The 17,360-nt window shown below is 40.0% G+C and overlaps 1 protein-coding gene across 4 annotated transcripts in view; it reads right to left on the reverse strand.

Moving 5' to 3' along the window:
- Window positions 1–17,360, reverse strand: part of abcc8 (ATP-binding cassette, sub-family C (CFTR/MRP), member 8) — a gene marked incomplete at both ends in the record, with an annotated part of 71,701 nt that overhangs the window by 52,859 nt on the left and 1,482 nt on the right. For all 4 annotated transcript variants that reach the window (XM_079250106.1, XM_079250107.1, XM_079250105.1 and 1 more), the window contains 5 exons: window positions 4,756–4,998; window positions 7,591–7,757; window positions 10,897–11,018; window positions 12,444–12,585; window positions 15,355–15,517. In XM_079250106.1, coding sequence (XP_079106232.1) covers window positions 4,756–4,998; window positions 7,591–7,757; window positions 10,897–11,018; window positions 12,444–12,585; window positions 15,355–15,517 — 837 coding nt within the window. The remainder of the gene's footprint in view (window positions 1–4,755; window positions 4,999–7,590; window positions 7,758–10,896; window positions 11,019–12,443; window positions 12,586–15,354; window positions 15,518–17,360) is intronic.

The raw sequence follows: 17,360 nt of genomic DNA on the forward strand, positions 1-17,360 counted from the left end.
CCAGGTTCCTTCAAAGCCAACTTAAATTCCTCTAATTTGATATAAAACTTGTGTATTATTGTGAAAACTGTTGCCATCTGACATATTTGTTTGAGATTAATTTTTGGACCAGATTTAGTGTGAACGCTCTACTGGAGAAGATTTTGGGTCCATTTCTGATTTTTCCTAAAAGATAAACTGCAATTGTGTCAAAACCATAAAAGCTATAAAAAATTCCTTGCAGTCAGTCAAAGTTTTATCTTTCATGCATTTTTTAAACCTTGAATGATGTCTCAAGGTGAAAACAGGCCTGAGTTGTAAGTTTCCAAAGCAGACTGGGATTTTGGCTCATTTCAGCCAAATCCCATTCATTCCTATGGGAGAAAAAAAGTCTGTTTTTTCCCGACTCACATAAACACAAAAAGACTTTTGTACACAAACATCATAGGACACAATTCCTGATCAATACTCATAATTTGAAATGACTACAGTCCAAGTGCTAGTGGCATTAGATGCAGAAACTCCTGCACAAGCTACATGTGCCTGATGCTTTCAGCATTGGAAACCATAAATAAACAAGGCGAAGCAGTAAACGAATGCTAACGGTGCAAACAGGAATAATTACTGGGACACAAAAGCTGATTTAACACCATTAACTGATTATTTGCAGCAGAATTGCATAAAATGAGGTCAAGTTATGGCTCCCATCCTCCCTCCATGCTGCTGCGGAATCAGAGGATGCAGTGATGGAATGTTAAGTTTCTCCCTGCAGCTCCATCCGTCGCACACTGAACACAACTGCTGTGTGAGAAACGACCACATTAACGACGCAGAGGAGAAAACAGAGACTGAAATCAGATTTATAATAGTTATTCTTACATATATATGATTTTGAAGTCTTATTATATTTCCAGCACTGATGGTTTGGTTCAGTGAGTCGCCTAGTGAAGATCAGAGGAAAACATCTGGACTGCAACGGTGCTGTAAACACTCCCACAACATTTTGAGTGTGTGTGAGTCACGCTGTGAGAACAGACGTGACTGTTATCATGTGTCCCTTTCTTTCCATTCAAGCTCGTCCTGAACCTTCGCTTTCATACACAACACGTGTCACTGTGCGCATCACACATTACGCACAGAGACACACATCCTCTCCGTCTACCTCAGGTTCAAACGGCGAGAAAGGAGCCTGTTTCATTCTCACACACTGAATGAAACTAGCTTCCCATGAAGTGCAGTGCTTTCTCCCCCGCAGGGGTCGGGATGTCGCCTCGTTCACAGTAGAACGGGAACGACCCCGAGCTTCCAGCCCTCCTTTAAACGCCCCGCCACTGCCGCCCTTCCTTACTGCTCCGCTGGGATCTCTCAGTCTCTCTCATCCCTCGCTCCTGCCGGAAGGAAGCGGGGTTGCGTTCACACCGGACACACAGCAGTGACGAATCTCGGGTGACCTTCCAAACACTGGAAAACAACGACCCTTTAGAGGAGGCCCTCTATCTCTGACCCTTGACACGTGCTCCGAACGTGAGACGGAGACATGAAGATGAAACATGGAAGAAGAAATACTTGTTAAGGAAAGGTCTTCAGTTTGGACCGCAGGAGGAAAAACAGAGAGGGAGAAAACCTGCTTCACAAACCTGATTAACGTCACATTATCATTTATTTTTCTGAGACTTTTCAGCTGAATTGATCATTTTCTGTTTATCAGTTTGCTACGAAAGATAAAGACAGATTAGAAAAGGGTGAATATAGATTTAGAATTAGACATTTCTACACTTTTAAGGTTCAGTCACAGATAATGTTGTTCATAACGGTGACATGTGACATGACTCATCAACCTGTGGGCATCTCACCCACTTCAGTCAACTGGTACATGTTTAATAACAAAAAACTGGCTGTGATGGACATCAAAATATAACACAGCAAACAGCGAATGAGAAATGCTGGGAGAATATTTTATTCTGCTTAGTTGAAGTCTGTGAATCAGTTCCCACTCTGCAGCTGATCATCACTGTTTATTTCTAAGGTCACATGTCTGCGTCACTCTCATAAAAAAGGCAGCGTACAGGGATTTCCAATGCGGAATTCCCTTTATCTTTTGACCAAATTAAAATTAAATCACTGGAACTGATTAAATCTCCTACACCCAGAGCAGGTCAGACATGCAGCTTAAAAAGGAGCTACGTTCACAACTCCAGCTGCATTAACTGGGTGTATTGGTCTGGTTTTGAGACCTCATATGCACTTCAGCAGTCCAGCCTTGGTGTGACACAATTACCTTCTGAAGTAATGTTAATGTGCTCACTGAAAACTCACACGCCTGAGGAAACCTTTAGAGACAAAGGATACAAACCCAACACAGAAAGCCATTTCTGCATAAAACTGTCCCACTTTTATCTTGGGACTGTTTTCTGCAGAAGGAAAACACACCATGCACGTCTGAGCAGCAGTCCAGTCCAAGAAAAACACCATGAAAATAATCAATGAGGTTTAATTAATACCTGAAACAACATAAAGTAGTCCTAGACGTGTATATATATACTGAAACTGTTCCAAATACTGAGATGTTATTTCACTAAATATAAACAAATGATCAGGCACAGCGATGTGTACATACAGTACGTGCTTGCTTGTGATAGTGAGACATTTTCCTGTTTATACTGCTGAGGGACCCGCTGGATGACGTCTAAATAAGGTTTAATATTCCCAGTTCAGTGCAGTTCAGGATGAATCATCATAGGAAGTGTTTCTATAAAAGAAAAGATGTTTTCTGGCTTCTTGGGTCACTTCAGGCTCATGTCAAACTGACCACAGCAAAGATATTTAACAACAGACACAACATTAACATTCAACAGGCACTTAAAAAACAAGATTTATTGCAATCTAAGAGGTGGGATCACGTCAAACTGTGGCCATCAGGAGCAAAAAAGCTTCACATTGACTACATATAAACGTTAAACTATCATTACTCGTGGTTTTTACTCTGAGGATTTATATTGTGCTTTCTTTGAAACTTTAGACACTTGATTCTCTAAAGATGTAATAGATGTTTTTCTGTAGAGAAGGTTTGACACCTGTGGCTAGTTTTCTATTATTTGTTCAGTCTTTCTTTTTCCTGTTCTTTATTTTGTCTTTTCATCATTTCTCTCTTATCTTCTATCTTTTTTTATCATCCTTTCCCTCAATGGTCTCTTTTCCTTCAGTCCGTTCCAGTAGTTTAAGCGGAAATAACAGACTTGTGAAATAAATAATTAAATAAAAGAAAAAGCTTAAGAACCACGAGGAGCCTCATTTCCATGGGCTCCTGTTGGAAGAGTAAACGTGTTCAACACAACACGGCAGCCAGACCATCATTCTGCTGTCAGGATGCTGGACAGGACAGGTTAAAATAATAATAGAAAAAAAAACTATATTTCTGCCTCTAAGTAGAAATTCCATTCAGATCGTTTGATGATAATAAGTGAATAAAGCAGATGTTACAGGCTGAATACAAAAGTATAACAAACAGTATTTGTTCTGTTCTGCTTTCCTGTTTTTCATTTTGTTTTGTATAATGTATTTTTTTCTGTATCTTAGTTGAGTTTTTCTTTTTGTTTTCGGCTGGTGATGTCATCTAAAAATATATGTATATATACACACACACACACACACATATACATATATATATATATATATATATATATATATATATATATATATATATATATATATATATATATATATATATATATATATATATATATATATATATATATATATATGTATATATATAATATTATTATATAAAGCTTCTACCTGTCCTGTCTGACCTGTATTTGTTTTCTGTGATGGACTGGCGACCTGTCCAGAGTGTACCCTGCCGCCAACCCAGTCATTGCTTGGATAGACTCCAGCTTTCCTATGACCCTTCTTTGGAATAAGAGGTTAAGAAATTGTATGTATATGAACATTTGTTTAAAAAAAATTTTTTTTATGGTTTTAATAAAGACAAAATAAAGAAAATAATATGTTTAGTTCCAGATACTCATTAAAAATGATGAAGAAGAAATTACCTTTATTCAAGGATTAGTTGATTATTATTTATTTAGCAACTGGTTGCAAATGCTGGCATTCAGGATAGAAAAAGCTCAGATGTTTTACTAATATATGCCATTATGATAAATATTATAATCTTCATGTTTCTGTTGTCAGCGGACATCTGGACTCGTACATGGTACTTTCTAGTTTAACATTACAAACACGTTTAAATATGAGCAGATTAGTCAGGAAAGCGCCGGTGTTCGCCTTGTTTAATGCTTTTCTTACACGTTTACACATAAATGTAAAGTTTCTGACTAAACATATTGAGGAAGTGAGACGTCATGTACAGCGTTGATCCAAATCAAATGGCTCCAACAGCTTCTTGTCAACCTATTCAACAACTTTGGTCAGCTGTTTTGGAGGATGGAGATAACAAAAACCTGGTCCTTGATGACTGGAGTTTGACACCTAAATGTAACGCAGCTCCTTGTTTATCACTTAAATATTGTTTTTATTCAATTAAACCATCAAAACAACAACAGAACTCTGCACCACAACCGCATAAAGAAGAGTTTGTACTCCTGCGAATCTTTGCACCAATCAGCATGAAAACAACTTCAGCTGAAGTACCAGTACATCACATACATACAAGCTGCTTTCACTGTGTTTCACTGTGGTTTTACACGTCAACATGATCCAAGTTCTTCACAACAAAGACCCCATTCTGCTCACAAAAATCCTGAATCTACAACTCACCTTCTGGTCTTCAAATTCCTTGCGAAGCTTTATGTAGTTTGTGAGCGCTCTCATGGCGATAGGCAGCTTGCCGATGACCTTCAGGTCGATGGGTCGTCTGTGCGCCGAGGTGATGAAGGTGTTCATCCACCAGTAGGTGGCTTTCGACAACAAGTTGACGAAGGGCTGCAGGAAACGAACGCCGAGGTCCTGAAGGTCTTCTGGAGGCTTCACCTCTGTTGGAGTGGTGAAACACATGTAGCGCTGTGACAGAGAGGAGGGGATGGATTATAATTTTATTCAATGCAATGATCTGACCACAAAAAACAAAATAAGAATTAAAAACAATAAAGAAAGCAGAAACCTCAGCTCATATTTGAAGGTAATAATCATGATTTTACATCGTCCTCCTAAGAGACATGAGACATAATGGATGTGCCAGCTGAGCAAACTGTTAGTTGTTGGATTAATAATAGCTGCTAAAAAATAAAAAGGCTTCTTTGTGTATTGATTACAAGTTGTCTTATATCACCATGGCAACTTGGTAAATATTAACAGTTCCACAGAGTCAATGATAGGCTCAGACCTTCAGATTAAAGAAGGGAAAATGAATGAAGAAGAAACGATGTTCAGCTTCACAAAAAAAGTCAATAATATTCTGGTTTCATGGCTTTGTTTGAAAATAGGTCAGAAGTCAGGAATATTCTGGGATTTCTCCTGATGGAAGCCGATCGAAACAAATCCCAGAGTGGATTACTGACATTTAATCACTCCAGTAATATTCAATCAGATAATTTCACAACAATTACTGATCATAAAAAAAATCAAACACATTTAAAACATAAAGACCCAAAAAAAGTTAAGATTCGTCTAATTCTTTTAATATGAGGTCTTTATTTTACATCTAACAAAATGTAGAATAAAAAAGTACCAAGATAATTGTATTACCATATTCTATTCTATTCTATTCTATTCTATTCTATTCTATTCTATTCTATTCTATTCTATTCTATTCTATTGTTTTATTTGGATTTATTGTATTCTATTATAGTGTTTTATTTTGATTTATTCTATTCTACTCTATTTTTTATTCTGATTGATCATATTCTACGTTACTCTATTGTTTTATTATGATTTATTCTTTTATATTATTCTATTCTATTGTTTTATTTTGATTTATTCTGATTTATTCTTTTATATTTACATTGTTATTCTATTCTATTCTATTCTATTATTTTGATTTATTCTATTCTATTATAGTGTTTTATTTTGATTTATTCTATTCTATTCTATTCTATTTTTTTATTCTGATTGATCATATTATATGTTACTCTATTGTTTTATTATGATTTATTCTTTTATATTATTCTATTCTATTTTTTTATTTTGATTTATTCTGATTTATTCTTTTATATTTACATTGTTATTCTATTCTATTCTATTTTTGTTCTACTCTACACTACTCTACTTTAATCTACTCTACTGTACTTCTTGTTATATTCTACTCTTCTCTGTTCTGTGTTATTCTGTTCTAGTCTGCTCTCTTCTACAGGCATTTAGCTGCTAAATTACTGTAAATTTCTACTAAATTTTAGCAGACGCTTTAATCCAAAGCGATTTATATCTGTGAGTGAGGGCAATACAAGCAAGAAATCAATCGAGGAAATCATAGACAGGTTCTAATCAGAATCTGCGAGTCCAGTCAAATGCAGGTGTTGCCATGCAGTGCTGGAAGCAGTAAAATTTACTTTTTATTTTTTTTATTTTGATAAAAAGCCCCCTTGTTAAAATACAAGAAACATTAGATCCACAATATTATGTTTAATGCAGCTTACATCATGTGATATGTCAAATTTTTATAGTGTATTCTTCTGCTTTCTGGTGTCCATTAAGGAGCAGAAGACAAGAATCAGATCACGTTCCACAGGATTTTGAATAAAGTTGAACCATAAAGTGATGCTGAATGTCTCAGAAACTTTATATATCATATATGTAACGCTGGGTTTTTATGAGTTAAATGACAGTAAAAATAAATGAAACAGAAAGAGCCTCTGCAGGCTGAGTGCAGCATGTGAAGGGAGAATCACCGGGGATGCTGATGCTGTAGCAGATGTGTGTCAGAGCAGAGGTTAACGGGGATTAAACACACTGGAACTGTCCAGCGGAAAAAGACAGACAAGTGTAGACGCTTTGGCATTTCAGACGGGACCAGATGGCTGCAAATGTCAAAAAATGAATACATTAAAGATCAGAGTGTGGTGACTTTTGAAGATGTGATCACATTTTGGTTGCTTAAAACGTTGAACTGTTCATGAGTTCACTTCATACAGCTGAGAGGAAGCAGCTTTTACCCCTAAATAAATCCAGATTGCCACCTGGACTTAACCAAGCAAATAGATGAGAGCCTCCTATCGGATAATTACTATGTGAAAATGTTTCTTTTTCCGGACACCAACAGTATGGAACGGCTCCTCGTGACATTAAACAGGAACGTTCTGATGTTTAAAGCAAAGCTAGAAACCTACTTGTGCGCATTGTTATGTGTCCTAATTTGTCTGTTTTCTCTTGTTTAATGTCTTTTTATTTGCCCTTTTTTGAAAGTGCTTTATAAATAAAGTTATTATTATTTCATTAGAGTCTAAGAAAGAAACAAACCTCACACTTCTGTCTTTACTCCTTTATAAATGTGACGTTTAGAAGTAAGAAAACTGTGTTCAGCAGTGGCACCATCACATGTACAAACATAAATATCAACCTTTTAAAACAGCATTGGTGAATTCAGATTATTATTAACTCACTGTCCACAGCATCTCTAATCACAGACACATGAAAACACACACACAGACACACACTCACCCTGCCCAGGATGACGTTGATTTCTACAGCCAGTAGGAGTCCATACAGCAGCACCAGCAGTCCCGTCATGCAGTAGCGGAGCTGCCTGGGGCCGATGCCGTGCTCGGTGTACTTGGCAAACTTGATGGTCTTCATGATGAAGGCCAGCACCCAGTAGATCAGCAGGGCTGAGGAGTTTTAACAGGGATCAGTGGAACAAAGAGAACAAACGCAATCCAAGCAGAAAAGATAAATAACCTGACAAGCGAGCGAAGGTCTAAATGGGAAGCTCTTGTCTTCGCTACTATAAATCACTGAGTCTGAAATGGCCATAACTGCGAGCCACAGCTCCTCCGATGGGACGCTTTCGTTACTATTTTTCTTTGTTCTCGCACTGGTTAATTGGACTTTTCAGTCCTTTGGCTGCAACAGAAACAGAAGACAGCACCTTGGATGCATGCTATACATCATCTTCTCCTTTTGTTCTTGAGGTCAACAAGAAAGCTCCTGCTAAGCATGCCTAGCAACCTCCAAGTTCAGCATCTTCAGTCCAGCGAGCAGAAGATAAGCTTGTTGTTTTTCTTCCTTTCTGACAGTCTCACAATGTTAGCCAACAGATTCATCGTAACTTTGAGGGTCTGAGTGAAAACAACGATAAAACAAGAGGTTTTCTGCAACCTCTGCTGCTTTAAAACAGGAAAAAAAATCACAGTAGAGTCTGACTGTTTACTTGTTTGCTGTGTTTTATCAGTATCAACAGCGCCAGAGTCTATTTAGAAGGTTAATATCCGTCCGGCTGTGATATGGAAACCTAAAAGCCAAAGGAGGTTTGATGACTTGCTGGGAGTAAAACATTAAGGGCTGATCACAGAGGAGTAAATGAAGCATGAGGGGTAAGGGAAAACTGCACGGAGCAGCAACAGGGGGATCGCTTCATGAGAAGGCCTAAGAGGATGATGATTAACTTTATTTATTAGTTTCATATATGTGATCATTAACTCGGAGAACCGCTGTGAGTGATGCACAGTATTTCATTACAAATAGACCAATGAATATTTAAACTGTGAGGATCTCGTTACGTTATTGAATAGTCAAACTAAAATCTGTCTCGAGCAAAACAATTCTTCTCGATGAATTTTGACTGATACTGGCGTCAATCGTGTTAGATCTTATCTGAGATCAACGAGCCGTTCATGTGTAAACGGATACAAAAGGGTCAGTAATACGTTACATAACATGGTTAATCCTGGTTTAAAAAGAAACCTCTACATATCCAGGAAATGTTTACTTATGTGGCTAAATTAACCTTCATTCCCACTAAGGAGCCTCATAATGACGGTTGTCATATGGTAATGAGAGGTGTTGACGATGTCACACCCCAAACAAGCCAATCACAACAAATGTAAGGAACTTAACGGTGTCTTAAAACCAAGCGGATTTAACCGTATCAGTTCATCATCTCCGAGGTCAGACATCATGTCCATGTGGGGCCCATAAGGGTCTGCAGATAAGGGGCCCGTGTGGGTTTGTCTGCAGTTTCCATGGTGACCGCACCTTTATTTGGGCATATGGGTTTTTAATTTGGTTCTGACTGAGTACCAGCTGATGCCCAACTTGGGAACCATTTACCCAGGCGACATGGGGCCCCTCTATGCCCACTTACCCTACCAACATCCCTTATGGGGCTCATGTGGGCCATGTATCTGAAACCAAATAATACCTGTTAAATTTGTCCAATTCAAGCCCAAACTGACTACCTACACAGCTGAAATCAAACCCTTTCGGGCCCCACATGGACATGCTGGCTGGGAGATCACAACTCCATGATCCGCTCAGAAATGTGTCATTTAGATGCATTTTTATAGTTTGTCAGTTTCATTAAAGAGGTGGAAAGAAGTGACGCAGTTCTGCAGTATGATCACTTGGCGTTCGCTTTTCCATGTGAGAGGTGATCAATTAACTTACAACATATGTCAGGTGGGAAGCCAGAGACCCACACATATATGAAAAGAACATGCAACATCCACACAGAAAGGCCACTGTTCAAACCAACGCCCAGCCGACGCTTGACTCACCGACCTTATGCTATAAAGCCGCCGTGCTAACCACTACGCCACCATGCAGCCCAAGCAGAACTAGCAGAACATGGACAAATTTATTTAACATTTTAACATCCAAATAATAATAACAAAGAAAAAGATATTGAGCCCCCTGCGCCTTGGTCTCGGTCAGGTAATGTTAATGGTGAGTAAGGATAAAAGATCACAGTACGTCTCAAATTCTTAGATTCTGACAGTATGAAGCCAACCTAACCTGAGAGATTCCTCACCCTGAACACAAAGAAAGGCCTGTTGATTTATTTAGAAACAAAGTGCTCAGCTGTGGTGAATGATAGTTATTTTACTAAAGCAGAGTTTCCCGGCCTGAAAAGCTCCAACAGAAGAGGAAGTGAGAGTTCCCTCTGCCAATCACATGGCTTTAACTATGATCAATAAACCAGCAGCCAATAAGCCTAAGACTATTTCTTTATTCTGTCTAAGGACTTATAAGTGGTGCATTTCTTCACACGATTCATCATTGAAATGATGGACATTATTGTTCATGGGTGTCCAAAGTCGGTCCTCGAGGGCCGCTGTCCTGCATGTTTTCCATGTATCCCTATTCCAACACACCTGGCTTCCAATAAATGGATCCAAAAGCCAATGAAGTTCTGCACGATTACTGATTAGTTTACGTTGGGTGTGTTGGAGCTGGGATAGACGGTCAACCCTGTTGTTGATGAAAGGAGGTATGCAGAAAAGCTCTGGAGCTACTGGAGTTATACTGGCAGATGCTCATCGCAGAAATTTAAAGGCTTTATAAGATTGTACCAACTCATGATTGAGATCCTTTATGAATGTTGTTGCTGCTGCACAAGAGAAAGGATTTATCCATATATGTGGTGCTTTTATATATGATATTTTGTATCTCAGCACATCCTGCTTAGGAGCTGGTCAGATGAGCAGCATGAATTATTTGGCAGTGAAGCCCGAAAAGAAGTGAAACAACCTCATAACCTTGAAAGAAACAAGCTTTATGATGAAATCTCTGATGCAAGGACACAGTGGGAGGTTTAGTTTTTATTATATTCGCTGCCCTTTACTGCTTTGCTGTGTTGTTCTGAATGCTCAGTAAAGATTTGATTCGATCTGATTCATCTCTACCTCTGGATTTTAGCACAAGCCTTCTTCACGTTTCCACTTGATCAATATTTCATGCAACAAAAGGCTCTTTTAAAGCAGAATAAATGAATAAATAAAGCAGATCCATGATTAAAGAATCTCTTACCTAACAGAAGTTTGGGGAAATTGGAGGTCTCGATGTTGTGATAGTAGACGATGGAAGTGATGCCAGCCATGAAGGCCAGAGCTGCAGGCATGTACAGGTGAAGATGGAGGGACTGGCTGAACCTGAAAAGAACATCATCATCATCATCAGAAGGAGATGGATCAGAGTCGATGCAAAATAATGATTTGTTACAGAGTCTGTCGGAGATTAGTTCAGCGTTGAAACATATCTGTAGCAGTATGAGGCTGGAAAAGGTTAAGACAGCACTGGTGTTAGCAGGTAGGTCATGAAGTATTTAACGTACATGGTTGCAGAGATACAGGCATAAACAACCACATTTACATGTAATCAGCTCATCTTCCTTCATCACAAACAGTCAAATAAGCTTTCATGAGAATAAAATCTGATATAAATGGAATCAGTAAACACAACAGAAGTCTGTATTTCTAGCGTAGAAGTAATTTTCCATTTCATTTTTCCACATTTCAACTGGAGCATGCTCCTCCATGTTTGGACTGATCCATGCTCTGGTGTCGGCAGAGTAGCGTAAACACTGCAGATCATTGACTTGTTTTCATTTGGCGGCACTGAGAAATGGGGGACAAACACTAACACTTGGCTCCTGATGAACTTGTTTATATTTCGTTGGCTGGTGGTCAAGCTGCTGGACAGCTGGCCAGCAACCAGAAAGCAAACAGCAACTGTGACGACTGTGATTATATACGTCTGCAGAGACATTTAAAACCCCATGCTAAGGCGCTTATCATGTGTTTTCCCTTTTACTGGGTAATTTTGGATGCATTGAAATCCTTTTTTGTTTAATAAAATAGTTGTTAGATCAGACTCTGGCTCTGCTGTTGTCGGACGTGTCGAGTTGTTTCCTGGGAATTTATAAGAGCCTAACTTGACTCATCAAATCTATGAATAGCTTGTGAGATCACAGTGGAAAAAGTCCTCCACAGATGCAAAGAAATGCTTGAAAGTAGAGAAATTCAGCGGTTCTGTCTCTTAAACGCGCCTGATTCCTTTAAACAGTTTTATAGAGTTAAAGTGTTGGACACTTTGATGGACAGCGTGAACATCAGGCATCAAGACCTGAGACGATTTCTACCAAAAGCTTTTATCTTTTACCAAAACTTTGTTCTTCCACCACCACTTCTAGCTTTTTGGTAATGCGTGTAGCTCAGTGAGTGAGTAGACACAGGGTTAAGATGGCGACATGGAAGGAAAAGTGTTTAGTTTAGTTTAATAAACTAAACTAAAATCTTCTATCTAATCATTTAAATATGACCATTTCCAAATGGTAGCTGTTCTCACATGAGCTCTGTGTAGAAAGTTTGATGAGATTGATGATGCTGGCGAATATTCGTGAGGGGAAGCACCAGTTGCAGGGAAATAGATGCTTCCTCTGTTATATGTGGTGAAAGATAAAGTATCTATTGATCATAAGCTGACTTGTGGTACAACGAAGGTTTAACGTTGAGTATGTGAAGGAGGTTTTTCCCCATGACATGCCGCAGAGGTCAGATTATTGGTATGAAACTTACCCATCAGAGACGATGCCTTCAGCAATCTCACAGACGAGGATGAAGAGCAGGATGAAGGTGAGGAGCCAGCGCAAGTTGTGTCCAGGAAAGTGAAGCCAGGTGCTGTGGTGGATGTGGACTTTTGAACTCTGGCTGCCCCAACCTCAAGCAAGGAAACATAACAAAAGTATTAGAAAAACACCAGAGATTGTTCATTTTAAAATATTTAGAAGGTTTTTTTTTTTTTTTTTTAAAGTTTCCTTCTCGGGCAGCGAATCCTTGACCGAGTCATTCGTCCTGACTTGTGCATGTAAATCTGCATCTGAAAAATAACCTTGTGAGCGTCTTGTACAGCTGCAACGTGAAAAAGTGGTTTAATACACTGCACAGGCTGGAGGACTTAAAGAAGATAAACTAGAGAGGTGGCAGGCTGCCAGGGTCTTCCTTTATTATCAGTGTAATGAGATTGTGTGGCTCTTGGCAGCAGAACGGGGAGAGGAGTTAGATGGCTGCCAGTCTGAGATCAAGTCCGTGTTTTCAGCTCCGCTATTGGCTGCATCTTTCAGTATCCTTTTAGCTTAAACAGATGTTGGCCTCAGTACAGGCTGTGATATAACAATAACTGAGTCATCAAAGCACCATTTCTGCCTCAGCTGACAGAACAAATCTGTCTTGATGAAGTTATATAAGTGGCTCTTGTGCTTTTGGCACCTTTGGCAGTTTCTCTCACCGTCAAGTGTCGATGCAGGCCGACGTGTGCGGCATCACGCCCTCCTCGGCTCTTTTTTATACATGCAAATTCATTCACTGTTCAAGCACCGTCATCATCACAAGATGATGTCAATGATCATGACAAATGTCTGCAAAGCTCTGGAAAAAGCTTTTTTTTTTTAAATGAAAATATAAGAAAGCATATCTGCTAATACGGCCTGTTGTTTTGTTGCCTTTTACTTTGGTGAACAGTAAGAAATCAGAGCTTCATAAAAGTAAAAGGTTCTTCCTCTCTGCTGCTGCAAAGCAAACAGTCTCAGAAAGGTCTCCTGGTGTCTACACATTTATTCACTCGAGCGTTTATTGGAAGGGTATGTTGCTATGTTAGTGGTCTTGATGCAGCTGAACTCCTGACCACCAGTCAAGCAACACATTTCTCTGCCTCGGGGCACCGCAGAGTGCAGCCTTTAGTATATAAGTCCAGCTTAAAAGGTTCTGTCAGATGCAGAGAAATGATTTTACACCCCTGAGGTTTGTCTTCAGTGGCAACGTTTGTTGTTGGTTTTACAGCGAACAGCTACTGTCCGTTCAGTTCAATTCAGCTTTATTAGTATAAAATCAATTTAAAACAGCATCATCTCAGGACATTTATAGACACATCAGTCTGAGCCAGTTCTTTGTCAATCACTTTTCATACAAGTTAATTGATAATCAGTACAAGATGGGATTTATGGCTCTTTGAAGGGAGCTGCGTCTTGTGGAGCCGTTCCTTTTAAAAAGATGGTCTTGTTCTTTTTTTTTTTTTTTTTTCAATCAAGGAAATAATCCCTGGTAATTATAAGGTAAAATATATATAATCTGTAAATGGGAATTATTCACAAATATTGATTATAATTTCATCTGGCTTGTGTTTTAGTTGCAACCATTCCATGAGGTGGCTCCTTATCTCCATGCTTTGTCAATAACATCCCTATTTTGGATTTGATCAGAGGAATGTGGAGATGCTTGTTCGTTTGAACAAAACCATCCATACGCACATTTTCTTTACCCCATTTATTCCCACACAGGGTCCCAGTATCTGCCATCCCAGCAGACGAAACACACACCTGGGACAGGTCACTCAAAACCAAACACCATCTGTCTCAGACCATCTCTCCACCACAGTGGTGGAGGATTGATGACTTGGGCTTGTTAGAAGACACGGAGACCGGACAGATTTCAGTCCCTGAGTTGACTGTGAACTCTTCTGTGTACCAAAGTACATCAGTAAGTTAAATGTGAGGCCATCTGTTTGATAACGTAAGCTATGATGAAACTAGGTCATGCAGCAGAACAATGATCTCAAACATCACAGCAAATGAAAAAAAAAGGCCAAAAAGCAGAGAACTGGATGTAAAATAGCTCAAAATGCTGCAGTGGGATCGAAGAGAGCTGTGAACGAATGTATGAAGAAGAAATCTCTGCAGGACAAGGCGACACGTCACACAGAAAACATTGATTAGAACTGACGTCTCCAGGTTGTTTCCTACTAATTTCAAGATCTGGTTTAAGGCCAGATGATCTATTTATTAAATCCTTAAACTTTAAATAGAATTAAAAACAGATGTAATTTATTTTCACATGACAGCATACATCATACACACACACACACACACACACATGATGAAGCCAGAGCATGTGAGTCTGCCTCTCCAAAGTGTTTGCAGTGACACAGAGCTGGTCTTTTGCACACTGGTGATGACACTAATAGTGTGGCCAGCAGCCAGGAAGGGGAGCAAAAGGGGTGTAATCTGATCCCAGCATCGCTTCGCGTCTGTGCACCACAGTGCATACCATCTGTAGTCCCGCATGTGTTTGGAAAACAGCAGCTCAGGTAAATAACTTTGTATATATATATATACAACTCTCAAAAAGCAAATTTTTCTGCTGTTGGATCCAACTGCAGGTATTTGTGGAGGGAAAATGCAATTCATAAAGTTTTGTTAATAAAATATAGATCATGTGTATAAAAGTTTAAAGCTTCTGTAAGGGAAATAAAACATTTATGTACCTGGAAGGTAAATAAGTTGGTAAAAAAAAAACCCTGCAAGGTCAGGAAGAGAACATGTTAAAGCCCGTCAGAGTGCTTCTGCTGACGCATCCTGTGTGTGCTGAGTGTGTTGTGTGTGCAGGATGGAGTAGAGTGAGGAGGGTGAGAATCTCAGCCCCCAGCATAACTCACCAATGAAGAGGATGGGAAAGGTGATGAAGAGGAGAAAAACATGTGGGACCACGTTGAGAGCATCCAGGAAACAGCCGTTGTTAAGAACGCCCCCGTCCACATTGTAGGCCAGCGAGTTATTCTCATTCCCACAGAACGCCAAGGACATGGTGGAACCGGGACTCTGCGGGGAACCGGTCGAGGAAAATGAGGAAGAGAAGGGGGAGGACCAGGGACAGAGGAGAGACAGAGATATAAAAGATGATGTTCTCAGAGCATGTTGTCTTTTTGAAGCCAACACAAGCTTCGTCTTCAGTACATCCCTGTAATTCCCAAAGTGACCTCCTTCCTCTCTAATCCAGCTCCCAAATATCACATCCAGTGAAAGAGAGAAGGCAGGAGGAAGGTGGGAATGAGGGAGAAAGGATCAGATGCAGTCAGAGTCCTGCGCAGCAGCAGCAGCTCCCTCTCCTCTCTGACGGTCTAAGCAGCTTTCCCCATGCTGGACAGAAACATTTGCATCCCGTGCGCCTGCAGTCTGCAGACATCCTCTCAGCCCGAAGCTTCTCGTGTGCACACCTCCACTGGAACGCATACACACACGCTCACATCGCTCATACGCACAAACAGGCACACATATAGCAACAACAGCATTCTGCGGTGCACCTGCTATTCCTATCTCTTTGCAAATGAGAGCTCAAAGTCGACCTTGGGAAGGCAAGAGCAAAGGGGGGGCAGAGCATGCAGGCATGCTGGCAGAGTCAGCAGCAGAGCCTGTAAAGGTAGGGGGTTGGAGGGAGGAAGGAAGACTGAATGAGTGAGAAGAAGAAGAAGAGTCGGTGCAAACGTCATGCAGAGGTACGTGAGAGGCATGAGAAGCGAGCGCTACATTCTCAACACCACGTTTTTATGATTTATTATTCTACCCTCATTCACCAGCAACACAATATCTGGGCATAACAGGCTGCACACATCTGTATTAATGGCATGAAATATTTTTGGATTCCTGGGAGGGGGGGGTGCATTGTGCCTCCTGTCCTGCAGGGAGAGATCCCTCTGCAGCCGGTGGCAGCTGACTTACAGAGGGATGAGGGATGAGCAGAGAGTCATGGGAGCAGATTTTTATAATCCATCTGTTAACAGGGAAAGCCTCACACACACTTCTTAGCAGCTAAAATGATTCACGATGGATGTATTGCATGATAACGCTCAAATCATGATGTCAAGTAGTTCAGCTTAACTGCATCTGTGGTCAGCCACTTCATATGCACGTGAACATGGTGCAACTCAGTAAAGTTAGTCAGTCATTTCCTTAACCGTTTAGTCTAATTAAGGGTTGCAGGGAAGCTGGAGTCTATCCCAGCAGTCACTGGACGAGAGGCAGGGTACACACCGGACAGGTTGCCAGTCCTTTACAGCGCCACACAGGGACACAAACAACCACACTCACAGTCACTCCTAGGGACAGTTTAGAGTAGCCAATAAACCAAACATGCATGACTTTGGACAGTGGGGGGGGAAGCCGGAGAGAACCAAACCCCCCCCCCCACACACACACACACGGGGAGACAGAAAAACCACCGTTTGAGCATCCCACCCAAGCGGAGGATCAAACCAGCGACTTTCTTGCTCTGAGGCCACAGTGCTAACCACCACACCACTGTGCAGCCCCTGAATAAAGTACAATGTATAAATAATCATAACCCATGTTATAAAAATGCTGCTAAGAGGTCATAAAGCAAAAATGTTTTGATCTCGATGGCATGAAAAGAAAACATGCCGATTTTTTTCCATTTAATCATTTAGAACTTCACATATCTTTCTGACTGCAAGTTTGCATAAAAAATCCATTAAAAGCAGCTAAAAGACAAAAAACTTATTGTAGTTCTTACAATCACTGGAGATTTGTGCTTTTAAAGTGCTCTGTTTTAATAGAAATGATGTGAAATATAGTGACAGGCAAATATTTGGCTGTAACAGATAAAGGGATGTTTCTTTTATCTGGTAGTGAAGTAGGTTTAAAATTA

The sequence above is a fragment of the Telmatherina bonti genome (assembly GCF_933228915.1).
Source record: "Telmatherina bonti genome assembly, chromosome: 2".
Taxonomy (NCBI): Eukaryota; Metazoa; Chordata; class Actinopteri; order Atheriniformes; family Telmatherinidae; genus Telmatherina; species Telmatherina bonti.